Source organism: Myotis myotis, unplaced genomic scaffold (assembly GCF_014108235.1).
Source record: "Myotis myotis isolate mMyoMyo1 unplaced genomic scaffold, mMyoMyo1.p scaffold_m19_p_20, whole genome shotgun sequence".
NCBI lineage: Eukaryota > Metazoa > Chordata > Mammalia > Chiroptera > Vespertilionidae > Myotis > Myotis myotis.
The window spans coordinates 15,943,798-15,967,958 of NW_023416325.1; the positions used below are offsets into that span (position 1 = coordinate 15,943,798).

At 40.2% G+C, this 24,161-nt stretch overlaps 1 protein-coding gene across 17 annotated transcripts in view; it reads right to left on the minus strand.

Moving 5' to 3' along the window:
* Positions 1-24,161, minus strand: part of ATXN2 (ataxin 2) — a 98,014-nt gene that overhangs the window by 7,314 nt on the left and 66,539 nt on the right. For 5 of the 17 annotated variants that reach the window (XR_004974859.1, XR_004974858.1, XR_004974857.1 and 2 more), the window contains exons 17-25: positions 22,700-22,763; positions 21,976-22,128; positions 21,564-21,630; positions 15,687-15,871; positions 15,227-15,359; positions 11,136-11,189; positions 5,030-5,175; positions 4,222-4,449; positions 250-387 (exon numbers count right to left, since the gene is read on the minus strand). Coding sequence is in view for 13 of the 17 variants with exons in the window: in XM_036353857.1 (XP_036209750.1) it covers positions 250-387; positions 4,222-4,449; positions 5,030-5,175; positions 11,136-11,189; positions 15,227-15,359; positions 15,687-15,871; positions 21,564-21,630; positions 21,976-22,128; positions 22,700-22,763 (1,168 nt within the window). In the remaining 4 variants the exon portion in view is untranslated. The other 12 variants (XM_036353854.1, XM_036353855.1, XM_036353852.1 and 9 more) reach the window with 9 other exon arrangements.

Here is a 24,161-nt window from a genome sequence, read left to right on the forward strand (position 1 = left end):
TAAACTGCTTTGTACATCACTGCACCTCTTCTGCCCTCCGGATTATCAGTTTTAATTTTCTTTTTTTAAAAAATGAATTCTTATTTTTCAATTACAGTTGACATATATCAGTTTCAGGTGTATCATCTTATTCACAGCTTTTTAAAAAGTATCTCCTGCCCCCTACTGGTAAAACAGACAGATGTCTGAATCAGGACCCCTGGCTAAGGACATTCATTTGGGTTCAGGAGGATTGAAAAGGAAGCTTACAGAATCAGCGTCAGGCTGAGGGTGTGGAGTTTCAATGCTGCCCAACTCTGGCCAGCCTTCCTCCTTCTGAAGCGGACCTCTATCCACCAAAGAGAATATCTCAGTCTTGTCTTTTCCTAGAGATACCTTGAACCAGAACTAAAGGTGAAGAAGAAAAATCATTTGACAACTAACCTTCCAGGATATTAAGAAAATACAGCCTTCCTGCCTTGGTATTAACTAGTAGCTTATACAAACACACACTAACTGGATATCAGTTTTTAAAACTTTTTTTATTTTTTAATTTTTTTTTAAGTTTTTATTTTATATTATCTACAAAGTAAAAGTTTTTCCCTTAACTTAAAAGTTGAACCACTGTAGACAGTGATCACTTCATCAAACTTGATTTATAAATAATAATCCGTCAGTTTGACGGTAAGAATTTACTGAAACTTTGTCAAGTTTAGTAAAAGGGTGTTCCAAGTCTTGATTTTTTTTTTTTTTTTAGCAGTAATAGCAGCAAGAATCACTCTTGTTACTTTTGCTAGCTGATGTATACATGACTTTCAAGGGTTATTAAAAAATAAATAACTTCCAGTTTGAGCAAGCAGAGCTGGGGTACTTGCGGGACTCGGAAACAGCATATGGAATTGGAACAGCCCACAAGTTCCTAAATGCCTCTACTCGGTCCAAATATCTTCCACTGCAAGTGAACTGTTAGCATTCCTATTGGATGTTACAAGAAATCAACATATATTTTTAAAAAACAAAATAAATGAAATTCTAGTTTTCTGTGCTTCCAGTTGGTAGAAGCAGTAGAAGGGAGGAGGGAATTTGGCCTTTCGGTTCCTCCAGGGCAGCCTTACAACTGCTGTTGGTGGTGGGCTTGTACTGTAAAAAAGAAAAGTGAATATTTAAACAGAAAACTGGCAACACCGCACATCAGCCTAGTGTCTCTGCAGCACATGACTGTAAACTATCCTTGTGCTAGCTGAACAGGACTCAAAATTTAGTTCACTTCCCCCTCCCATCTGCACCAAAGGGGGAGGAGGGGAAAGAGGGGTAGAACAAACCAGTAAGACGTAAAACCACTTCAGATAAAACTCCCAGAAGACTTGTTGCTCATGGGGTAGAGAAACAGGCTGGAACATACCCCCTCCCCAAATATTAGCCAAGCACCAGTCCTGCTTTCAGAGGAACGCCATGGCAGTCTCAAGTGTTAGCACAATCACGGCCTCTCCCTGTCAGGGTGCAGGCTGGAGCGAATGCTACACAGAGCCGATCCACACACAGCACTGCTCATCAGCAGTATTCTCCAGAGCTACGATCAAACTATCATGGTGGTAACCCCCACGCAGACTGGGACTCAGGAAGGAAACCGCTGCCCTGCCCAGCCTGTCGTAACAAGGAAGGCCAACTGAGTCCTAGGCAGCATCAGCTCCACAGCTGCCGCTGCTCCTCAAGCCAAACCTGGACCATCAGAACACACACAGACTCGGCCCGGAGCCTCAGGCCCTGACACTGACTGATCGTCACAGTCCCTACTGTGCACACTGACGGGTCTTGCTAGTTCTCAAATGCAGGGTTTGAAGCGCTGGCTCTGCCTGCCATTCGACCTGTGCGAGCAGAATGCTTGGGGTGCCCGGCGGCCCCTGCACACACACGCCTCACCTGAAGGGTGCGTCATATAGGGGAAATGCGCTGTTGTCGAGACTGGAATGGGCTGTAGTGCACTTTGAGCGAGGGCGGCCTGGGGACCGCCGGGTGGCTGTGTCGTCATTAGCATCATTGGCGCATGGGCAGTTGGATGAGAAGGAACCATTCCTGACTGTACATGAGCCTGAAACAGAGAGCTCTTTTACGCATACAGGCAACATCTCCAGCTTAAACAACATGTTAACTGTGTTCCTTTCAGGGGCTGGGGCTCTCAGGAAAGGGCAACAGTGGGCCCTCAGGGCCCCTTCTTTTCTCTGGGGACACTCCCTAGTGGGACATCAATTGCCCTACAGACATGCTTCGCCCTTTAGCAGAGCGATCCTGCAAGGCTGAGGGGACAGACACCCACAGAGCACGGGGAGAATCAGGACTGTGGTGTCCTAGCCTTCATTTCTGATCACGTGATTCTATACAAAGCTCAGACCAGACTCCAGGGCCACCTGTCCAACGTAACAGGCGAGAAGCAATCACGCTTGAGAATCTGGCTTCCATGAGGGGCCTGAAGTAGTTTTACAAAGGCTGTTCCTTTCAAACAGGAAAGCAGATTATTACTATGTAAGTGGAGACTTGTCAAATTCTGTTCCACGGATTACTCTTCTTGTTTGCCCCCCACCCAGCCCTTCTACTTCCTGCCTGCTCAGCAGCACTCTCAGTGGGGAAGGAGCCAGGGCAGTGAGGAGAGAATCTGCTCTGCTGAAAGAGACGCTGATGGAGTAGGAGGAAGGGGAGGTTGCGGGGAATGGCGCCAGTGAGATGGGGAGAGGAAGAAACAGTCCGTCCAGCCCCGTGTCCCTGTACCGAGTGACAGTGAGTTCGACCTGGTCTCACTGTCAAGTTGGGAAGGTTTTGGCAGGGCCAGGAAGAGCCCTTTCGACACCGTGCACAATTCCAGACCCTGATAAGCCTGAAGGAAATGCTGTTTTCATTATCTTACATTTTCAAAAGGGCCCATGGCGTATCTGGCTTCCCTGTGTTAATCCATTTTGCTCTTTCAGCACAAAAACACAAAAGTGAGGTTTTAGGAACCCCGACCTATATTCACACACCTACTTAGCCACCAGCCTCTGCTCGACATCTACAGGACCCCGCTCTCATGAAGCTCCTGATCCAGCCAACCAACCACGCTGGCCCACACTGACCACAGCAATCCCGCCCACATCCAGAGCGAACCATCCGCTGCAGTGCCACACTGCGCCAACTCCCGGAGCTGGGGGTCTGTGACACGGCCACCCGAGAGCGCACTGAGTGTCCTCTCCAGCCCCACACCAGCCTCGGGTGCACTTGGACATGAACTGGAGCTCAGTGAGGAGTCTAGTCAGACCCACCTAAGTGCTGTTATGAAAGCAGCAAAAAGAGACATCGAATACAGCCAATTCGCCTTCCACAGCTCCAGGGCGGGCCTCAAGGACAGTGTTAGAGCCCAACTTCAGTGCAGGTCCTCTGCCTCCTTACGACAACCCAACTTGGCCCTGGATAGCATCGGACTTTTGTCAGCAGCTGATGCAAACAGCAACCACTGAGACAGCAACCGCACCTTCCAACCTTTAAAGTGTACACTGGAGATGAGCTCCAAAGTGCTTCCAGAGCTGCTCTTTAAGAAAATGCGAACACCTGGGTGCTCTCAGCCTCTCGTTGCACGGCACCGATGTACAAGGGCAAGCCGCTTAAGCAGTTCAACACATGGTCAAGACGAATGTATGGACAGCCAGAGAAAACAGGAGAGATTTCTCTGGATCCATGTGACCAACATTCAAGCTGACAGGCCCAGGGTAGCCAGAGAGTTAAGAATTTGTGAAGGTCCATCTTCCCTGCCACACACCTCATATTGTGTGTGTGTGTGTGTGTGTGTGTGTGTGAGAGAGAGAGAGAGAGAGAGAGAGAGAGAGAGAGAGAGAGAGTGAGTGAGTATGTGTGTGAGAGAGAGAGTGTATGTATGGAGACATACATATATATCTCAATGAAGCTATTTAAACACAGAAAGCAGACACAGGAAGGGAAGGAGGACCGGGTTGCATTCCAGAGTCAAAGATATTTATATGGTCTCGGTCTCAGCTGGAAAACGTTAAAGGACTGACCAATCAGCAACTTCACTGACCCCATTACAAAACCACACAAACATCCATTTAGGGCCAGATCACGTGTATTTGAGCGGGAGAAGGGAGACAGGCAAATCACACAGGGTTTCCTAGCCTGGAGAGCATCCGGCTCTTGGCTGCTTATCTGATAACCTTCCTATTCTACTTGGTCTTCACAGAAAGTTGGCTAAAGCTGGTTTACCTGAGGTACGTGGGCCATGTGGGGCGGGTTGGTGTATGCCGGCTGGACGTGAGAAGGGTGGATTGTGAAGACTGTCTGCTGTGCTGCTGGGAAACTGTTCTGTGGCGACTGCGTGTTGGAAGCAGGTGTCATGGACGGCGGGGTTGGTGCGAGCCCCGCGTGGTAAATGGCTGACTGCTGCTGCGGACCCGCCAGGTGGAGAGCCTGGGCGGCTTGGTGCTGATGGTGCTGCAAAGTGACAAAGAATTAATTAAGCAAACCACCTTTTTTATGAAAAACAGTTAAGGGCCGCACAAAAGCTGAGCCTTGTGCATGAAAATGGGCTCCACCTGGTGCATCTAGGGGGCGGGAACAGCAAGCACAGGAGAATAGCCGGGAGCTAAGAGAGGGTGGGACCCATTCAGAGACCTCCTTTCTGGGATAAGCCCCAGTCTCAGCATGGCCGAGGTGAAGCAAGACCTGCCCACGGAGCCGACAGATGTCAGAAATACCCAACCATCAACGTTAACAAACGTGACTCAAGAAACAAAAAAACCATCATATAAACAGTGGGAATTAAAAAAAAAGTCCCAAGCAAATTCCTTAATCTATGTTAAATTAGATTTTTAAATGCTGATGTTTATTCTTTTTATCTCTCTTAATGTGACTTAAAACCAGCCCCAGGGGCATCGTCTGCAGAATGCACGCTGGCAGCACTGGGCTGCTGGGTGTTCTGATCACGTAGTCGCAGGCCCCAATCCTGGCACGGAAGAAACACTTAGCACAGAAGAGGAAGCAATGCCATGGAGACCTCTGGGTCTCTCCTCACCTGGACGGGACTGGGTGCAGGGTGACTTCCACCATGTTGGCTTTGCTGCTGTCCAGTGGGGGTGGCTGAAGGCTGAGGATGTGGAGTATGTGGGTGCAGGGTAGCATTAGGGTGCGCATACTGCTGAGCAAGGGAGCCAGTGGAAACTGAGGTGAAAAAAAAAAGGAGTGTGTACAACTGACACAGGTGAAGATCCCAACTGCTCCTTATGCCTCGCCAAATGAGCTTTCTTGATGCTCAAGGCCTAACTTATGTTGTTACCAATCTCTACATTTGACTTCATTTAACCATCAATTATCATGAAAAATTAAGTATGAAGTTATTGCTTAACAATCAGATTAGCATTTTATTTCTGGTAACACAACTGTACACATTATATAGTTTAAATTTATTCTTAAAACAATTACTGGTTTTCCTGAAAAGGTAACTTAACAAAGGCAGAAACAATTCAAACAGTATTCCCCACCCCGCCCTCCCAACACACACACACACACACACACACACACACACGCACGCACGCACGCACGCACGCACGCACGCACTTTAGCTCAAGGCCATCATCTGGCTACCCTCACCATGCTACTGCCCTGGAGCTGGGGCAGTGTCCCATGGGCACAGACTGGGAATGAGGGGCTGGATAAGGAATGTAGCAAAGACAAGGCTCTATCTTTAGGGCCAATGACCACAATTCTCAGTTGTTCACAGAAGCCACCTGGGCCCTCCCTGTTCAGCAATCTCTCACCTTGCTTTGTAAGAATCCAGTATAGAACTACCTAAACTATGTAGAAAATGGAGTCTCTTCAAAGCACCTCCGCCTTAGAAAGAATGTGACTAGTTAGAGTAACTTCAGAGAAAACATGATGAGCCAACTTAAGTAAAAACATGTTCATTAAAGATAAGAACTCAAAGCCAGTTCTTTGTGAATCTTAGCATGAACCATATCGTGGTATAAAACAGGGAGATTAGGTATAGATGCATCTATTCACCTCTTTCTAAAAGAGCAATTTGAGAATCAAAAGCACAGTAAGATGGGTTAATTGCTTTGTGACTATCAACAGCAAACTGATACAAACACAAATCATGACGTGTCAATGAGCAGAGGACAGCGTTCTAGCAACCTGTGGCTTCCAGCCTTCTCTCAAATTCCTCCTCAGATCCCTGAGAAGCCAAGCCCAAACATACACAGACAGATGGGGGCTGAAGTAAGCACTGCTTTGGGATCAGGCACCCGGACTCCAGCATTCTAACAGGCAAGGCTGTGAGGTCACCAGGATAAATACCGCTGGGTGAGTCCCACGTCAATGTTATGCAGAGGATTAGACACACACAGCAATTCTGGAATGCTTGACCTTGTAGGCCCAGGGCCACCAACATTCCAGCCCAACTGGTCCTCTCTCCAACTGCATATGTATCTTTTAAAAGAGGCAAGGGCAAGGCAAAGAGCCAGTGCTAGGACCACCTGTGCATCCAACTGCCAACACCACAGGGGGCAGGGGGGTGTGCCAGAGCAGATTAAACAAAGAAAACACAGAAAACACTTTCGTTTATAGATTGGGAAAGTTCCCTAACTTGTACGAGTTACCATACACTGAAACATATTAACAAGGAAAACCGTGGTAACATTCTCTGGGTGTATTTTGTTCCTCTTTTTAACAGACTTTTTTTTTTTAATTTAAGTATAGCTGACATACAATATCATATTTCTCTGGGTGTTTTCTTTAAGAAGACTCAGTGACTGTTTTCTGGGATCCAGAAAAATAATGTGCTAACTGCTTTCCTACTTCGAAAGTCTATGAAAGTAGTCTTTCTCCTCATTTACGGGCTTATTACAGGCCATTCTTCACCAGCACACTCAGTAAGCTGACTTTCAGATCCCCTCAAATTATCTAGGCACGGACTTGGACTAAAAGATTTGACATAAATTTCTAATCTTTGTTCTTGTAAAAATATTACTTATTTTTCAAATGTATTCATTTTATTTTTAATTTATATTTTATTGTTGAAAGTATTACAGATGTCCCTTTTCCTCCACACCCTCCAACCCGCCTCTCAAATTTATTTTTAAATGACTAAAACAGCCACATGCAGCAAGCGGCTGGTGAGACAGCACTAGGCCATCACCATAGGACGTCCTATTGGACAGCGCTGTCTAGTCACTCACACTTCCTGCCTCCAAGCTTCTCAAATGTTTCATTTGCAGCAATACCAAGGCTGTCTGGGGAAAAGCAATCCCTAATCCCAAATTCTATTCATGAGATCTCATAGAGTACAGAATCTCAGAGTTCCTATTTTTATAAACTTTATTTGTTCAAGAAATTTTTGTACTAAAAAGTTTTAAATTTTACTTTTAATTATCTTAAACCAATATATTAAGAAAATTAAAAGTAACAATAAAAACACAAACTCTAGCATGACCATTACAAAGAGACTGTGCCCATAAAGTCTGATAATTATTATTCATCAATTAGAAAAATGTTAAAAACCTTAAAGTTATTTGAAGAAAATTAAAGATAAAATATATTTTATTATGTATTTTTAAAGGGCATCTCTGTGATAGTTTACCAATTATTTAAAGCCTATAAAGTAATCAAATCTATATTTCATCTGCCTTCATAGTACTATACTTCAACTAATCTGCGTACACCCACATAGGTTTTTGTTTTTTAAAAAAAAAAACAACCCATCCTGCCTGGCCGGTGTGGCTCAGTGGTTGAGCATCAACCTGTGAACCAGAAAGTCACGGATCAAATTCACAGTCAGGCCACATGCCTGGGGCAGGGGCTCAATCCTATGTGGGGCGTGAAGGAGGCAGCCAATCACTGATTCTCTCTCATTCTTGGTGTTTTTATCTCTCCCTCTCTGTTCCTCACTGAAATCAATAAAAAAACCCATCCTTTTCCTACCCTAAACACCGGTAAACTGCAATGTATATGAGAAAAATCAAGTAGATGTAATCTATAGTTCATAAGCTGCAAATACAATTTATTTATTTATTTATTTTTATTTATTTATTATTATTTTTTTTTAAATATATTTTATTGATTTTTTACAGAGAGGAAGGGAGAGAGATAGAGAGTTAGAAACATCGATGAGAGAGAAACATCGATCAGCTGCCTCCTGCACATCTACTGGGGATGTGCCCGCAACCCAGGTACATGCCCTTGACCGGAATCGAACCTGGGACCTTTCAGTCCGCAGGCCGACGCTCTATCCACTGAGCCAAACCGGTTTCGGCAAAATTTAAAGTTTAATTAGAAATATTTTCACTTGGTTAGTTTCTTCTTGCTTAAAAGATATAAAGCAAGTACCTTATCCATGAACTCCTTTTCTTCCTCAAATACAAAAACTGAGTGGCTAGCTAATTAATTCAATACAAATAACAACAAAAATATATAGGGTGTCCCTCCCAAAAATGGATACACACTTTGAATAATTATAAAGCAGTCCTTATTAAAATGCATTTCATTTTCAAAACTGAGCTATCAGCTGTTAAAGTGTGTGTACATTTTGGGGGGACAACCTGTAGTTTGGTTCCTTGAAAGGCCAGAAGAATGAGACCAAAAAAAGATGGACAGAAGGAAAATTAAAAGCCTGAGAGGGTGGCTCAGTTGGTTGGAGCATTGTTCCTTCCACCAAAATGTTGTGGGCTAGATCCCAGATCAGGCCACATGCCCTTGTTTTGGTTTTGATCCCTGGTCAAGGCATGTACTGGCGGCAACTAATTGATGTTTCTCTCTCACATCAATGTTTCTCTCTCCCTCTCTCTCTCAAATCAATTAAAAAATACATGAACATATCCTCAGGTGAGGATTAAAAAAAAAAAAAAAAAAAAAAAAAGGCTGAGGGGGGGAAATAATTGGAAAGAAAAGAGACAAGAGAGCCCTAACCAGTTTGACTCAGTGGATAGAGCATCGACCTGCGGACTGAAGGGTCCCAGGTTCGATTCCGGTCAAGGGCATGTACCTTGGTTGCCGGCATATCTCCAGCAGGGGGTGTGCAGGAGGCAGCTGGTCGATGTTTCTCTCTCATTGATGTTTCTAACTCTCTATCCCTCTCCCTTCCTCTCTGTAAAAAAATCAATAAAATATATATTTTTTAAAAAGTATTAAAAAAAAAAAAAGAGAGACAAGAGAAAGGGAACCAACGTAGAGTAAATGAGAAAAAAAATATAACAGAATCTGAGAAAAAGAAGTGGAGAGCAAAGGGCAGTAAGTTCTGAGGGTTACTAAGTGTATCATTTAACTGCTTTTATTATACATGCTCATTAATTTAGCTAAAGATTTCAGACAGGTTAACAATAAAGTGAATTTTCTTCAACAGCTTGACTTAGCTATTCATCAGTTAAACACTTCTATTTATAAAACTTAAGTTGCCTTCATGAAACCTGAATTATGTCAAGCAAACCAAAGAAGTATCCCTTTTTTTGGCCAGACCTGGTCCAGAAGTTTCCTACTTGCTGTGTTCCTTGATACAAATGTTCAAAACTATAAAGACATGATTTTTCAAATCCTCCTAGCACTAACCACATTCCAAAAATAGTTTCCTAAGCCATGATCTTACTGAAGCCAATTCAGTCCTGCGTGTGTAATTTGCAAGTAGGTGTTTTCATTTTGACCTTGGATGCACAAGTCATGAGAGATCACCAGCACTGCAAAACTTTAAAAACTAAACAAAGCAAAACAAAATCTTCCAACTTTTAAATTTGATGTTAAATTTAGAAAAAAAGGAAGTGAAGGAAAGCTGAAAACTCTTTAAAAGGGGAGTAAAAGTCAACTAGACCAAAACCATGACAAAATGGCAGCAAATTAAATTACAAACAGCAGCTCACCGTTAGTTTCTTTTAAAAAGACTGACACTCCTTTTTAAGAGAAGCTGTGCTGAAGCAGTTAATGCTTAGGTGTGATGATTAAGGACCTTTTAGCCACTTACCAGGAAACGGACTCCAAAACTAACAGAGACAGTAAGATGGTGAGGATAACTACATTTGAGACCTCAAACTGAGTACATAATAAAATTACTGACACTGTCTTTTACATAACTATATTACAAACAGTTTCCCTTTAATAGTATATATACAGCAAGACTCCTTTTTAAAGAGCATCTATTAAAGGATTAAATTTGTTAACATTTCCTAGCACCACATAAATAATATTTATACACTTATTTTTGGATACCAAGTCATGGCACAATTAATAAAAATGTTAAGTCAAATGTTTTCTAAATGCTTTTTAAAATCTGGCATTTAGTAGATTCAGACATTGAGTCATTCTAAAATAATTCAAAATTTAGTCCCTAAAGTAAAATTTTAATGTTTCCTAGAATATATATTTCACATAAAGTGACACATTACTGGCATAAAATTTTAAAGGATTTCTGCAAGTTAGTGCCATTTTATTCAAAACCAAAAGTCCATGACTAGCTTTATTGAAAAATTGCCCTACAAATAGAGAAAACACACCTTCCAAGTTCATTTCCAAAAGAAAGCTCTGTCCAGACTTTCTCCCTTTAGGAGCAATCATTTACCTTTTCACTGGAGGTAAGAGGGGCTAGTGTTGCCAAAGATAATCTCTGCTAGGTCATGCTTTCCTGCTTAAGCTTAAGACATCCCGAGGTGTCTGCTACAAATACTTTAAACCTTCAGTCATGCAAAGATTAAAAAGACAGAAATGTTTCCCCCTAGTTTTTCCATCCTATTCAATTCAAAATCCTTGTAAGAATAAGTTTCTTACCAGAATATTAGAAAAACTAACGTTTTAAAGTTGTGGTTGTTCTTGTTATTAATACTAAGTTTGTGGCTTGGTTAAAAAAAAAAAGTGATTCAGGAAAAGTTTTTCACACAAGGAAAATATTAGGCATTTCCAAAACAGTCACATGTTTGCTTGGTATGCAAAAATTAATTTCTGAAACAACTGAATTTTTTAACCCAGCTTTCTTGAGCTGGGTTGTATTTCTTTTTTAAAGCTCTGAATTATTTACAGGTACACATATCTTTAATATTTTGTCTGGCACAAGGAAAATATTGTTCAACAAGTCTACTCCCTTAACGTGTATTCTTTAAAAAGTGTTTTACTGTTTAATTAAAATTAGTATAAAAAACCCAACTCACTGGCAAAGTAGAAAGAAGGGCTTGTCTCCTTGTTGTATGGTAATTTGGGACATGCTGAATTTGGGAAATAGAAAGGTAAATTAGGCTTTTGAGGTCTACATTTTCCTGATTTTCTGGAAAGGTTGACATATTTAGTAATTTCTTATTTTATTCATGCATAATTCATTCTTATTTTACAAGAGATGACAAGCACTTTAAACATTGCTACAAAATTAAATAAGAGAAGGCTGAACAAAAAGACACTTTTCTTCTGTACTGGAATGTCAAATTCTGCAGGCTGACTTGCTTAAATAAAAGGAATAACATTATTATCTAATAAACAGACCAACATGGCATTCCACTGAATAATCTTGATATCAAAAATGTACCAAAATAAAAATTACACAAGTTTAATTCAAAAGATAAACAATTCTGTAAGTCATTATTAACAGAAGATGTTTTTAGGCATCTGAAACTGGATCCAAATTTTAAAAACATAATAGCAATATTAAACATGAGTATATCATTTCTTATTACAATGACTACATAAAGGGGTGTGTGTGTGTGTGTGTGTGTGTGTGTGTGTGTGTGTGCGCGCGCGCGCGCACGTTTAAATACGGCTGAAAGGATATGCACCAAAATGTTAACAGGTGTTGTCAGGTGGAGGGACAATAGATGCATTTTAAATCTTTTTGCCTACTATATTTTCCAATATATCTGCATTAAATTACCAAAAACAAACCAAAAAAAGGATTCTGGATCTAACTCTTCCCGTAGAGAAAGTCTCAGAACTATTTCTGAAAGGTAAATAAAACACTGCCATAAAACAAAGGAGATGAATTAGAAAACTAGATGTTAAGGAAACAAAAGGTAACTTCTTAGGAGGGAGGGGGCAGAGTCAAGGATAAAAGTTAGTTTAAGATCAAAGAGATGAAGTTTGTGATCAAAGTCCTTTTTAAGAGAGCTACAAAGAGACAAGGTCAACAATTACTTAGAATATATACGTATACATATACATATACATATATCCTAATAATTAACTATTCAGTAATTTGTTAGCATATTTATATTAAATATACCAAAAATTTAAAAACAATAATCAGTCTCTCATTCTATTCTCTAAGCCTTTGCCTATGACCAATTAATGATCAAAAGGTGACATAGCTGTCACTAACATCTGGGTACATATTCTTGTTTACATAAAAAGTTTTAAAAATCTAGGTAGGATGTTGCTTAAACACAAACTTCATACTCAAAATATTTGGTTCCTTTGGGAATACAATATATAAATATTGTACTCAAAGGAGATGAGTACACAATTATATTTCTATGTAAGAGTTTTGTCTTAGTTTAAAATAACACTTAAAATTTGTATTTGGCATAATTAGGATTTAGAATATCTAAATGACTGAAGAATTAATAATAAACTTGTTTTAGCAGATTAAAATTATGGTTTATGACAGCAAAGAACAAAATAATTCCCTAGTGTTCTTTTTTAAGGTATGAAGTATCTAAGAAAACCTCAATTAACCAGTAACAATCATACCAAGTTCACAGCCTTGCCCCTAGCCAGCCCTCATCAACAGACATCAATGTAACACAACCTGGGTAAAATGCAGGAGGGCAGTTCAGACCTGGCTGAGCACTAAAGAACTGGCTCTGATGACTAGTACATTAAGTCTAGTGATTTGTTTTGTTTGCAATACTTCCTATTTACCCAAACTTGAATGGACTTCAGGGTCCAAGGTCAAGTGCTTTTCAAATGAAAATGTTCTGGGGAAGCATAAAAACCACTAGAGGCTGTTTGAAACCAATGAAGTTTTTTCCAACCAATGAATATCCATCCAAAAGTCAAAGCCAGATGTTGGGATTGAGGAGAGAGATCCTGCACAACATCACAGTATTGCTACAAAGTCTCAAAATCATGGGTGCACAAACAGCGATTACCTAAAAGCAATGGAAATTTTAGCTCAAAAGTTTCAGATCTTATTCCACGAGGAGGATGCGAGAAAATGGAAGGAAAGAAATGTTTTTTCCACTTGTTAAATCCTGATGTATTCAGCAGAAACATAAAATAATCATAACAAACTTTTCACCTAAGCCTTTAACGAAGTGGAGAAGAGTTGAAATATATACAAATCGCATAAAAGCCAGTGTAGGAATCAATGGGGCCTTTCTGTACATACTTAGTCTGGTTAAGACAACTGAAGACAAGCCAACGACAGGAGATCATAACCAAAATCATAAGTGAAATCAGTCTGTCAGTTTATTTCTCAATTAAATTATGGGTGGGCTTCTTGAAGGAAATGTAGCAATTACATCGCTTTTACTTAAAGCTTTAAGTGATAATGTAGAAAAGTAAAATCGACTTCTCACTGGTAACAATAGTGCCTTTAACCACGTGGAGTCTCAATTGTGCGACAGGAGCCCCTCCAGGACAGAGGCACGGTGCCGAGTTCCGGGTGACAAGAAGGATGCCTATTAACCTCTAAATGTTATAAACTGTTACCTAAAGCTAGAAACATGAAAATCTTTACATTCCTAGTCATTCAAAGAGTTGAAAGAGGTTTAAAAAATGAAATGTCCATGTAGTTACATGTAATTGTAATTTCATTCTCAGTGGAATTCTTTTCAATTGTATGCAGAAACTTACATCTCTCTTCTCACACTCCAAAAAACGGAAATGCCAAAACCTCAGAAAAGTGCAAAAAACAAAACCTACTTCTTAATAAGGCTGGTACTTAAGATGCATTTTAAAAACATAAATATAGGAACACCCATTAATTTTATATTACACAAGATATAAGTGGAAATCTGTTTTAAATCTCAACACTGAAAACCATATTTTTTTAGAGCTTTAGAAAGCTGCTAAATTAACCTGTACAAAGTTCTCTGGCAATAAAACTAAGACAGTAATTTTTGCTTATTATTAATTATTCTTATATATATTTAATTTTTATAGAATATTTTCATTTTACCATTTTTAAAATTGATTACACCTGAAGTGTAAATGTCTAAAGCAGACCTAATACTATACAATTTCGACCACTTAACACATTGTATGCGGGAAACGTATTTATACGTTTTACGTTGACTGGAGGTAGTAGGGCGCGGGACACTTATTAATACGTTTTTTATAGACTAGCGGTAGAATGCGGGTAACGTATAAATTCGTAAACTAAAGTTATCGTAATTTTACTGAACGTTGCCATTTGCGCAAAAAATTAGCAAAAATGGCCCGCGCCACCTGTTAGTGCGCGATAAAAACTACCCGCAAACAATGTGTTAAAATACAGCATGATGCAGAAACACAATTCTATATAATAAAAGGCTAACATGCAAATCGACCGAACGGCCGAAGGACTGGTCACTATGACATGCACTGACCACCAAGGGGCAGACACTCAATACAGGAGCTGTCCCCGGTGGTCAGTGCACTCCCTCAGGGGAAGTGCCACTCAGCCAGAAGCCGGGTTCACAGCTGGTGAGCGCAGTGGTGGTGGCGGGAGCCTATCCTGCCTCCGTGACAGTGCTAAGAATGTCCGACTATTGTTCCCCGTGGGGAGTGGGCCTGAGCCATCAGTCAGACATCCCCCAAGGGCTCCCGGACTGCGAGAGGGCACAGGTCAGGTGGGGCTGAAGGACCCCCCCCCCCCAATACACAAATTTTGTGTACCGGGCCTCTAGTAGCGTTATAACAAAAAGCAATAGAAATATGCAAAGCCAGTGACCCCGAGGAAGAGGTGAAGTGCTGGCCACGGCTTCCATTTTGGTAGAACTTCCTCGCATGCCTTGCGCAGGGCACATCAAATGATAATACTGATGAGGAAGAGAAGAAAGATACCTCTCTCCACAAAAGATGCTTCTGTTACACACATCATTACATTTAGTTAAAGGAGAGACACTTAAACAGAGGAATTTCAGGAACAAAAGTAGAAATAATTGGCCAAGGCTTAAAGCTGGTAAGAGATAAAAATGGGTCCATCTTTTCTTTAGATTCTTTACCCTCAATGTCATTAAAAGGCCAAGTTATTCTTAAACAGAGTAACTTTTCAAAGCTTTAAAACACATTAAGAATAGTCACACGTTGAAAAAGACAAAGTGCTTCCTACCATACATCGCATGCGTCTGCTCGTGAGCCCCATACTGAGCGGCTGAGGAAGACACGAGGCCCGGCTGGGCGTGGGCCGCTGGGGCCATCATCCTGGCACTGCCCTGTATCACAGGGCTGTAGACATGAGGGTGCTGCGTTCACAGACAAAATAAAGAGCACACGTTCAAACACCAGACTCACTCAAGCAGATTTTAGTTACATGTCTCAACCCCACGGTGTCCAGGTTTCTGAAAACAACTCTGAAAAATCTAAAGCTTTTCTTGGCTATTTCTTTTGAAATATTTAAAATGACCAACAACCTTCTAATATATATTAAAAAGCACCCCCATCCTTAACTACCAACCACAGCATAACAAAAAGCACCAGATATAAAGGGAAACCCAAACCCCTCTACCATATTAAAAGTGAAATTAGAAGTTATATAAATGAACAAAAATTATGAGTCCCATCGGCCTTACCTGAGACTGATAATGGGGCACGTGCTGAACAAGAGGCTGATTTGGAAACTGCTGAGGACTATAGGCAACGTATTGTGTGGAATACGCTGGTGGGGTGGCCACAATTGGCGGGCCTGCCGCTGAGGCGGGGTGCATCATGGTGCTCTGATGATGCTGGTCTTGCCGCTGCTGGGGCATATTTGGTACTGCAGAAGAAACCAGTGTAAGAGAACAGCATCGCGTGGCACAAACACACGCACATGGTCCACAAGGCTCTGCAGGAACTAGCATCCGGCTTGCCTCCCCAATGCCAGTTGTGTCACCCCACGCCCACCAAAGCTACTCTGGGTTGTCTGGCCATCATACGTGCTATTCCTCAACCTCAAACACCAACCACCCAGTTCCCAGCTTTGGTCATTTTGACTTGTCTCTCAGGTGTCAGCTTGAAAGCAACTTCCTTAGAGAGACCTTCTATGATGAGTCTCCAAACTTGACCGCACTATGAAGTGTTTCCTTCATACTACTTCTCAAATAACCCGTTTTATAACACCAAATTATGCCACTTGCTAGAGAAGGGCAATGGATTTATTCAAAGAAAAACAGGCATACACCAAAAAGCCAAAACACACCCAACACTAATCTTAACTCCATCTTTCTTCATTTCCCACCACTGAATTCTCCCACAATTTCCTAATCTTTCCCAAACACAGAATCACACACTATCTTGTAGCAAGTTTCCAAATAATAGCTCTTTTTAAAAATTAATTTATGTCTTTTATTATTCCACACAGATATCTGCCTAGAGCCCTTCAGTTAAGAATTCTGCTCAAGCCCTAACAGGTTTGGCTCAGTGGATAGAGCGTTAGCCTGCGGACTCAAGGGTCCCAGGTTCGATTCCGGTCAAGGGCATGTACCTTGGCTGCAGGCACATCCCCAGTAGGGAGTGTGCAGGAGGCAGCTGATCGATGTTTCTAACTCTCTATCCCTCTCCCTTCCTCTCTGTAAAAAACCAATGAAATATATTTTTAAAAAAGAATTCTGCTCAAATGCCATTTTCTCTATAATGTCCTTCCCAGCGCCTGCTAAAGGAATCAGCTGCAAGCTCTGTGCCTCTCCCTCTCGTTCTACTGCAGCACTGTTTTCTGTGATAGGTTTATGCTATGATGTTAAACAAGCCATTTGAGGGAAGGAATCATGAACCACTGCTTACAATAGGTATGAGGTACAAAAAGTATAACTTAGTATGTTCATAAAGTCATCAGAACTATTAATGTAAGTAGCTGCTAGTTTAGAGATAAAATTTGGTTTTTATTTTAAATATTTGAATTTTTTGCTAAAAATATGATTGTTGCTGAAATTTAGGAGAACCAGTTATACACATTTTATCTACTTAGAAGAGCAAACTTGAAAACCAATACAGTAATATTTTTCTGAATTTAATTCTGAGATTTCCCATATCAAAAAAGCATCTTTCTAAAAAAATCCTCACCAGGATATGTTTAGTTATTTGAGAGAGAGAGAGAGAGAGAGAGAAAGGGAGAAACATCAACAGGCTGCCTCCTGTGTTTGCCCCAATCGGAGACTGAACCCACAACCTAGGTATGTGTCCTGACTGGGAATCAAACCCACAACCTTTTGGTGTATGGGACGACATTCCAACCAACTGAGCCACCCACCAGTGCTCAAAAAAGCATCTTTTAGAATAGAAAAGCCACCCAAAAATCGAGTATCATTTTTATCAAGTGAAAGTTTGTCTAATTAAGCTTACTTACCACTCTTACTTTTGATACATACTATGACCCTTATATTTTAAAACAAATTTAAAACGCGAGTCAAGTTTACCATCCTTTTTAAAATTAAAAATTAAACATTCAGACATCTTGTCTGAAGCTTCCCAAGACACTGAGAGGCAGAACCATCTGGCTATGCCACTCCTGGATTACTGACCCTCAGAAACTGTATGAAATAATATGTTTGTTGTTTTAGACAGCTAAGCTTTGCAGTAATTTGTTGAAAGATAGATAATGGAGTTATTATTTTTACCAGTTTTTGGTGTAAGAGAATAAGATGCAAGCAAAGAGAGTAAAAACCTTGCAAAATTAACTTGAATTAGATATATCAATATGGGTTGCTGAATTTTTTAAAAGAAAAAAAAGTGGTATTTCCCAGGTTTGTCCACTGAAAAGGCTCAGAAGCAATAATTCAATAGCAATAAGCATATCCAATGACCAGAAAATGGTTTCTACATACTATTTCCCAGCAAAATGAATCAGGGTTCCTTGGAGGAATACTGATTTGGGTTTAAGATTTGAAAATTAGCCTCAGATACTTTATTTGTAAAGAAGATAAGCACTATTTGTAAAGAAGATGAGCACTTACCCTAACCGGTTTGGCTCAGTGGATAGAGCGTCGGCCTGTGGACTGAAAGGTCCCAGGTTCAATTCCAGTCAAGGCCATGTACCTTGGTTGCGAGCACATATCCAGCGGGGGGTGTGCAGGAGGCAGCTGATCGAAGTTTCTCTCTCATTGATGTTTCTGACTCTATCTCTCTCCCTTCCTTCTTGTAAAAAAATCAATAAAATATATTTAAAAAAAAAAAAAAAAAGAATAAGAAGAAGATGAGCACTAGCCCTAGCTGGTTTGGCTCAGTGGATAGAGCATCGGCCTGTGGACTGAAGGGTCCTGGGTTCAATTCCAGTCAGGGGCACATGCCTGGGTTGCTGGCTTGATCCCCCGTGGGGGGTGTGCAGGAGACAGCTGATCAATGAGTCTCATCATTGATGTTTCTATCTCCCTCTCCCTTTCTCTGAAATTAATAAAAAATATATTTAAAAAAAAGAAAAAGAAAAAGAAAAAGATGAGCACTAAAAGGACCTGGGAGCCAATGTGAAGGGATTGCCATTTGTCAAAGGACAATCAATGGGAGCAGAAGTAAGGATAATCAACTGACTCAAACACAATGAATACACAAAGGTATATGAAAACCTATGCAGCATTCATAATTTTTTAAAAATAAGAATAAAACAGGGTTGGGGGATGAGAGCTCCATCCATCCTTAAGCAAACAAACAAACCCACCCCAAAAACATTTTCACTGGACACTATTGAAAGCAACAAGGGCACCAACTCACCACTGAAAACTGGCACTTAGGCCCATTTTCAGCACTTAATTGTAAGCATTTACCCTAACTTTTCTGTACAAACTCTTCAGGATAATCAAATAGCCTTTGTTGAAAAGAAGAGTCCCTCACAAAATGATTCTAGTTAATAAATGGAGAAGAAATGTAATAATACACCATTTTCAAACTCCTAATTATAGTGGTTTTCAGAGTATAGCAGTCCCAGATCAGCAGCCTCACCTGGACAATGGTTTTATAAATTGCACGAGAAATGCAAATTCTCAGGCTATGCCCCAAACAGACTAAACTGGAAACTCTGGGGAAAGGGCCAAGTAATTTGTGTTTTAAACTAATACTCCAGTGATTCTGATGCACAAGAAAATTTGAGATCCACACCCCTAATTTTTTATTTTTTTATTTTTTTTTATTTATATTTTTTAAATATTTTATTGATTTTTTTACAGAGAGGAAGGGAGAGAGATAGAGAGTTAGAAACATCAATGAGAGAGAAACATCCATCAGCTGCCTCCTGCACACCTCCCACTGGGGATGTGCCCACAACCAAGGTACATGCCCTTGACCGGAATCGAACCTGGGACCTTTCAGTCCACAGGCTGACGCTCTATCCACTGAGCCAAACCGGTTTCGGCAACACACCCCTAATTTTTAAAAAATGATGTTAAGCGTCAATCATTAATGAATTGGATGAAAAATCAATAGAAAACTTTACAATTGGGGAGGAGAGAATCAGGCTATCACTACCTGACCCCTTAATCAGTTGAGCTATTTTAAAATATCTAAAAAAGATTTTCATACTTTAAGCAGACAGACACTAAGTATGAATGAAATGGTATAATGTCTGCGCTTTGTGTTAAATATGCAAAGATACAAAGCACAGCTCAAGTAAATATAACAAAATCTGTTCTTTAAAAAAATATATTTTTTATTGATTTCAGAGAGGAAGGAAGAGGGAGAGATAGATAGAAACATCCACGATGAAAGAGAATCATAGATCAGCTGCCTCCTGCAAGCCCCCCATTGGGGATCGAGCCCACAACCCGGGCCTGTGCCCCTGACCGGAATCGAACCTGGGACCTTTCAGTTCGCAGGCTAACGCTCTATCCACTGTGCCAAACCGACCAGGGCACAAAATCTTAATAGTAGAATCTGAATGATGGACAAAGCTGGTATCTAGTCATCCCCTATCTTCTTAGCACAGTACCTGTTTACCGCTGATGCTCCTTGCAGTGCCTGTTCTATCTTATCAGTGCCCTCGGCAGATATAATTTCTCCTCTATTACAGGGCCTCCAGAATTAAGCGCACCTCTCCCACCAGAGAGCTGCACGGTAGTGCTGGCTTCCACTCCAATAATCCTTTATGTTTTAACATAAAAACATTCCCATTTCATTGCTTTAAGTAATCATTAAAATAGCAACACCAGGTGGCAATATATGAACATCTTAAAATTAACCTCATTCAAAATGGCACTAAAAAACACTTTTCTTCCCTCAAATTTTCAGGCCCTCAGCATAAGTTTAACCAATAACTAGGTAAAACTTCAACAGGATCCAGTGTTTTGAAGCAAAGATAAAGGATATCATATGTGTAAAAACAAACAAAAACTATTAAAAATTTAAATTATCAGCATCCACAAAAGTACAATTACTTCAAATACTGAGGAAAGCTTATTAATGTAAGACATGAAATTTTTATGTCATGAGAGTTAAAACATGGTGGGAGAGGGCACTGAGATATGTCTCTTTTATACAAATCACTAAATTTTCTATTGTTTCTCAGTAAAATTATAGCTATTAATTATCCTCAATTACCTCCTCAAAAAAGGAGGCCCTCTGGGCATTTTTCAACGTTAATAGATAAATGTTTTCTTCTATGAAGGCTCTTTAATCACACAAGCATATAATGCTAGATTATATAACATTTTAAATTTCATATTGAATTTATTGGGGTGACATTGGCTAATAAAATTATATAGATTTGGGGGGTACAGTTCTAAACACATCATCTGTATATTGTATTGTGTGTTCACCACCCCAAGTCAAGTCTCCATCCATCTCCATTTATCCCCCTTTACCCTCTTCTACCTCCACCCACCACCCCCTTTGCCTCTGTCTATGAAGGAAAACACGCATTTTAAAAATGAGGAAACACCCTTCTAGTGGGATTTTGATGGTTTCTAAAATGAGCTGCCCAGTGCTTTAAAAGAAATTCTGGATTCTGGGGGGGGAAATTATACATTAGTATAAAATAAAAATGTCAGGAACCTTGGTAAATTAATTTAGCAAACACTCTTTTTAAATTTAACATTGAAAAACTGCAAAAGTCAGTTATTTTTTTTTAAGAACCTGAATAATCACAACTGATAAATATTTCTCCTCCCATTTTGTTAGTAATGCATCTGAATACCTTAAGCAATGCTGATCATCAAAAGTCAAAGCTTCCCTGACCGGTTTGGCTCAGTGGATAGAGTGTTGGCCTGCGGACTCAAGGGTCCCAGGTTCGATTCCGGTCAAGGGCATGTACCTTGGCTGCGGGCACATCCCCAGTAGGGAGTGTGCAGGAGGCAGCTGATCAATGTTTCTCTCTCATGGATGTTTCTAACTCTCTATCTCTCTGCCTTCCTCTCTGTAAAAAAATCAATAAAATATATTAAAAAAAAAAAAGTCAAAGCTGAACCACAAGTATTTCTTCATTATAAACTGAGTTACTTAATACATGCATCATGCAGACTACAAGCAAACACAGGCAGGATTATTCTCACCTTTACCTGCTCTATATGTCTTGGCTTGATTCACTGGCATGGGCGTCATAGGTATAGGGTATAATGGCTGAGGGATTAAAAAAAAAAAAGGAAAATTAGGCTCTCAAGATAATAAGAACACATTTTACCATTCTCTCAATTGTATATTGCTAGAGAGCTAGGTCTGAGGTTTCCTAATTCTGAGTCATTAAAAAAAAAAAATTACATCCACAAACCCCAAACTACAGTAAATCTAAATCATCTTCCTCACCAGGAACATTCTCAGACTTTGCTCCTCACACTAACAACACATGACACCACTGCGCGTCTCCCCTTTTCAAATACTTCTGTTATGCCACCGCTGCTTCAAGTCACCAGCTGTCAACTACAAATAACCAAGGAGAGTAAGTGAACATCAAGTTCTATGACTTACTTGCACGCCTGGGCTCACTGGGACTGGATACATCATATTTGGTGCAAAACAAACAGGCTGAGTATAAACTGGAGTTGGCTGTTGATGACCCACCATGGACGGGCTAGGTTGTGCTTGAGGACGAGGCGAAGTTGGGGTGGTAGAAGGCTTTGGCTGCAAAAAAACAAAAATCGACTCTCTTAAGATGAAAATCTCATTATTATTGCAACCCGAAAACTGATTTTCTCCATCTTTCTAAGTTTTACTCATTTTTAATTAGTCCCTTTTAATGAAAAAACTTATAAAAAATAAACTTCACACACTTCAAATAAAAGAAAAATACCTAGATAAGTTAAAGTAAAACTTCACCAATTATTCAATAATGCTATTAAAAAACAGTGGCAGTGACTTTTAAAAGAAACTGAAGTTTTACAACATTTAAAAAATAAATCTATTTTCTTTTAAAGTCAGTAGAATGATCACAACCACGTAGCCAACCATCTTCAAATTCTGAGTCAAAAAGCCTGAAAGATTTGCCCAGACAGTGTCTAACTGATGACAAAACAAGGATCTTTTTCCTCTGGCTCAAACATCTAGTGACCATAAGAAAAGGGAACATAAACCAAAGTTGTTTTAGCATACTGTAACTGAATTTAGATGGCAGGTATGAAAAAATAAATATTACTAATAAGAAAAAAAATTTTTTTTTAAGGGATAAATGACGTCAAAGAGGAAATAAATTTACCTGAGAAAAAGAACGAGGGTTGAATTCCTTTGCGTTGGGATTCAATGTTGATTTCCTCACTTGCCTAAACCAGAACAAATATGTAAATGCCAGTGAAATCTGCATGGAACTTGTGTCTCTGAAGTCTCTTATACCTGACAGTTTTTTTTTTAAATTGCTAAACACATATTACATATAAACAATTCTCACTAGAAGATCATCAATCCACTTCATTAAAACACACACACACACACACACACACACACACACACACACACACACAATGCCTGGCTGGCATGTCTCAGTGGATGAGTGTGGACCTCTGAACCAGGATGTCGATTCCCAGTCAGGGCACAGGCCCGGGTTGCAGGCTCAACCCCCCAGTGTGGGGCATGCAGGAGGCAGCCAATCAATGATTCTCTCTCATCTTTGCTGTTTCTCTCTCTCTCATCCTCTGAAATAAAAATATATTAAACACACACACAAACACACACACAGCCCTGGCTGGGTTGCTCAGCTGGTTGGAGCATTGTTTTGTACACCAAAAGGCTGTGGGTACAGTTCCCGGTCAGGGCACATACCTAGGTTTGATCCCCAGCTGGGATGTGTACAGGAGGCAACCGATTGATGTTTCTCACATTGATGTTTCTGTCTCTCTCTAAAAATCAGTAGAAACATATACTCCAGTGAGGGTTAAAATAAAATTAAAATATTAAAAAATGAAACACACACACACATTTACCACTCCTTAATCTGGTAGAGACCGCCCAAAAAAGGACAAGTTTTTTAAAAAGTATAATAGCCCTAGCCGGTTTAGCTCACTGGATAGAGCGTCGGCCTGTGGACTGAAAGGTCTCAGGTTTGATTCCAGTCAAGGGCATGTTCCTTGGTTGCAGGCACATCCCCAGTAGGGGGTGTGCAGGAGGCAGCTGATCGATGCTTCTCTCTCATCGATGTTTCTAACTCTCTATCCATCTCCCTTCCTCTCTGTAAAAAATCAATAAAATATATTTAAAAAATGAAAAAATAAAAAATAAAAAGTATAATATATAATGTCTCTCTCAAAAGCAATCAATAAATACTTTAACTGAAAAGACAGTAGTAGTCCTTATAAAATATCCTGAAATTCAATCCCAAACATATCAATTCCCTAGCATGCACTATTTTTTTATGTGACAAAGTGTTTCCCACATGACAAACCTTGAGGAAAAGTATAAAAAATTTTCTGCCTCAAATCAAGAATAAGCCCTCCCCAATTTATCAACACGCTGCATTCCAAAAGTTCAGCTGTACCTGGGTGATATGGAGCCCAGAACAATAAATCAATGGTGCTTCAGTTAGGCTCTGAGGCTAGCCTACAGAAGTCCATTTAATTGATAGTACACATACTGGATGTGCAAAATTAAGTCAACCTTAACAAATCTAACCATTCACTAAAACACTGTTTCTGATGGACAATGTGAACTGAGTAGGGGCACCAGAC